The sequence below is a fragment of the Pteropus vampyrus genome, unplaced genomic scaffold (assembly GCF_000151845.1).
Source record: "Pteropus vampyrus isolate Shadow unplaced genomic scaffold, Pvam_2.0 Scaffold825, whole genome shotgun sequence".
Lineage (NCBI taxonomy): Eukaryota > Metazoa > Chordata > Mammalia > Chiroptera > Pteropodidae > Pteropus > Pteropus vampyrus.
This window is the reverse complement of record NW_011889606.1, coordinates 21,069-23,547: the sequence shown is the minus strand read 5'-3', so window position 1 is coordinate 23,547 and position 2,479 is coordinate 21,069. Positions and strand designations below refer to the sequence as shown.

At 54.1% G+C, this 2,479-nt stretch overlaps 1 protein-coding gene across 1 annotated transcript in view; it reads right to left on the bottom strand.

Moving 5' to 3' along the window:
• Positions 1-2,479, bottom strand: part of CNTN3 (contactin 3) — a 37,329-nt gene that overhangs the window by 14,611 nt on the left and 20,239 nt on the right. The window contains exon 11 of the mRNA XM_011385909.1: positions 2,190-2,305. Coding sequence (XP_011384211.1) covers positions 2,190-2,305 — 116 coding nt within the window. The remainder of the gene's footprint in view (positions 1-2,189; positions 2,306-2,479) is intronic.

The following is a 2,479-nucleotide window of genomic DNA, read 5'->3' as shown; positions in this document are numbered from 1 at the left end:
CCTGACAGCACCCCGGAGGCCGGGCCGGGTCCCCGGATGGCCCGAAGGCGGGGCGCCTGGCCGCGGGGTCGCCGCCGTCACCCCAGCTGCACCCCTCAAGGGCATCGCCCGCCTGCCCATCACTCAGCGTCGACGGCCTTGAGCAAACGCAGGTGAGATGGGGCGCGCCCCACCCCATCCTTCCCCCACTGCAGCCACCAGCCGCGATGAAAACGTTCGCCTGGTCACTGGCGGGTGTCCGGGCGCACAGCCCCCAGGCCCTTGGACGCCCCCACTGTGAGGTGTCTCTAGCATGCCAATGCGACACCCCGGGCTGCGGCTACCAGGCCTCAGGATAGGGGGCCGGTGCCGGGGGAGCTGGGACGCAGAGGGTGGGTGGGAACTCCAGCTCCGGCGCGGGCGAGGGGCCGCAGGCGGGCTGCTCTGCAGGCACCACGCACCTGTACTGGGGCCTCCCATCCCGCCCTGCAGGGGCTCCCAGAGCTCCCCGCGGGAGGGTGGGGAGCAGGTGGGGTGGGCGGGGCCTGGAGAGCAGCGGGGCTGAGCCCACTCCTCTCCACATTGTTCTTGAGCTGGAGCTTGACCAGCGGTGACAGCGAGCGCCCTCCTGCGGTCGTCTGGGCCACCAGTTCTCACAGATGGTCACTGAGTGACCGAAGGGCAGGGAACCCGCAGAGGTGGAGACTCTGGACTGAGCATGAGTCGCCTCCTGGGGGTCGGGGGTGTGGCTCCAGATTGCACTGCCCTACTCGGATGGCTGCAAATTTAAAACTTATGAATTGTTTATTTCTGGAACTTTCCATTTAATATTTTTGGACCACGGTTGACCACAGGTAACTGGAACCCGGGAAGAGGGGGAGACACACTAGCGACCGCACGGTCTGGGCAGCTAAAGCACCGTGGGACTCCAGCTTCTTGATGAGGTGGCATCATCCTTCCCCAGAACCACAGACCCACTTAACAAGCCATATGTCTAACACGGGACGTGAACAGCAGCAAGCCTGAGCCCTGTCAGGATTTACGATGCTACCTGTATTTCTATGAGTAATTTGGTTATTCCAAGAACGAACGGCCCTGCCATGAGAAACTCTTACTGTCACTGAGATTTCACTTAATTTAAACTTAAAATGAAATGCAGTTTATAAAAATAATGTCTTGAAAATGGCACCTTTTTTAGCCACTAAAGTCCAGGTATTAATTCAAAAATGTGATTTTAATAGACTAACATTATTTTGTTTACAGCTACAGATTTTCAGGCAAGATTTAGACAAGATTTCCAACTTAGTTGCTAGACCAAACACATTTAAACAAATACCAGGCAAAACACATCTAACAGTGCTCAGGGGACAAATGCAGACCTGCATCCTCGTCCTGGGCGGGCTGGGGACTGCATGACAAGCCTGTCCCCCAATGGCTTCCCACTGGATCCGGCCAGTGGAGGCAGGAGATGGGAGGCTGGGCGTCGTCCCCCTGGGTCCCTCCAGGCTGAGCCGCAGGTTGGAACACAGCCCCGTGCGTGCACCCTCACTCACATGTGGTCCCCACCTCTCCAGCATGACAAATCCTGCCCCCAAATCTGAACATCTTCCGGTTTCCTCTAGACGGTTCAGCCTCACTGCCTTTGGGCGACCTCTTCAGATCTCCCGCCCTCCCCCGCACTTTCTGTGTGACCGGCTGTGTCCTGCATCACACTCGTTCTTGTGTTAGCCTCTGTTGCATGTCTTTCGTCTGATTTCACTAAAGAGAGTTCGAGGGCAAAAATTATGTGACAGGCAACTGGCTTCTCTGGACCCTAGAAGAGACCCTCCGACCTGAGCAGGCCACCGAGACAGTACGACGAACGGCTGGAGGAAGGGGGTCTCCCTGGCACGAACTGCCTGTGAACTCAAGTACTGCAGCTCAATCTCACTCTTGTTTTTTGGTTAATCCCTCTAAAAATTTTGGCCCATGTGATACAAGATTTATTTTTCTAGGACTACTTCTTCTTTTTGACCCCAACTAAAATGATTTTTACTCAACTTGAGTTAAATTCAGTTTCCATTGATAGTCGCGTGGGACAATGAGCTGGTAAAATTTCAACAAAAGTCAGACTTTAGCTAAGAGGTCCTGGTTGAGACTTTTTACATGAACAGAGACACTGCAGCATGAGTGTGTCCACACACAAGCTGACCAAAGTTAAAAGAAATCACCTCGTAGCCAAGTAAGTGTCCATTGCTCAGCTTCCAAGGGACGGCGCCCCAGGTCACCCTGATCTCGGAGGCGGACAGGCTCCTTGCTGAGACTCGAGATGGAGCTGCTGTCGGCTCTGTTTGGGAATGAAAGGGAAACGAATTAGAACTTTAGGAGTTAATTAAAAATTACTGAAGTTCTTATTTTTTAAAAAAGCGTGGCAACACACTTGGATATTTACAGAATAGCCTACGAAGATATTTGAAAGCAGAAGCCACGTCATGAAACAGAGACACTGGTCGGCCTCCAC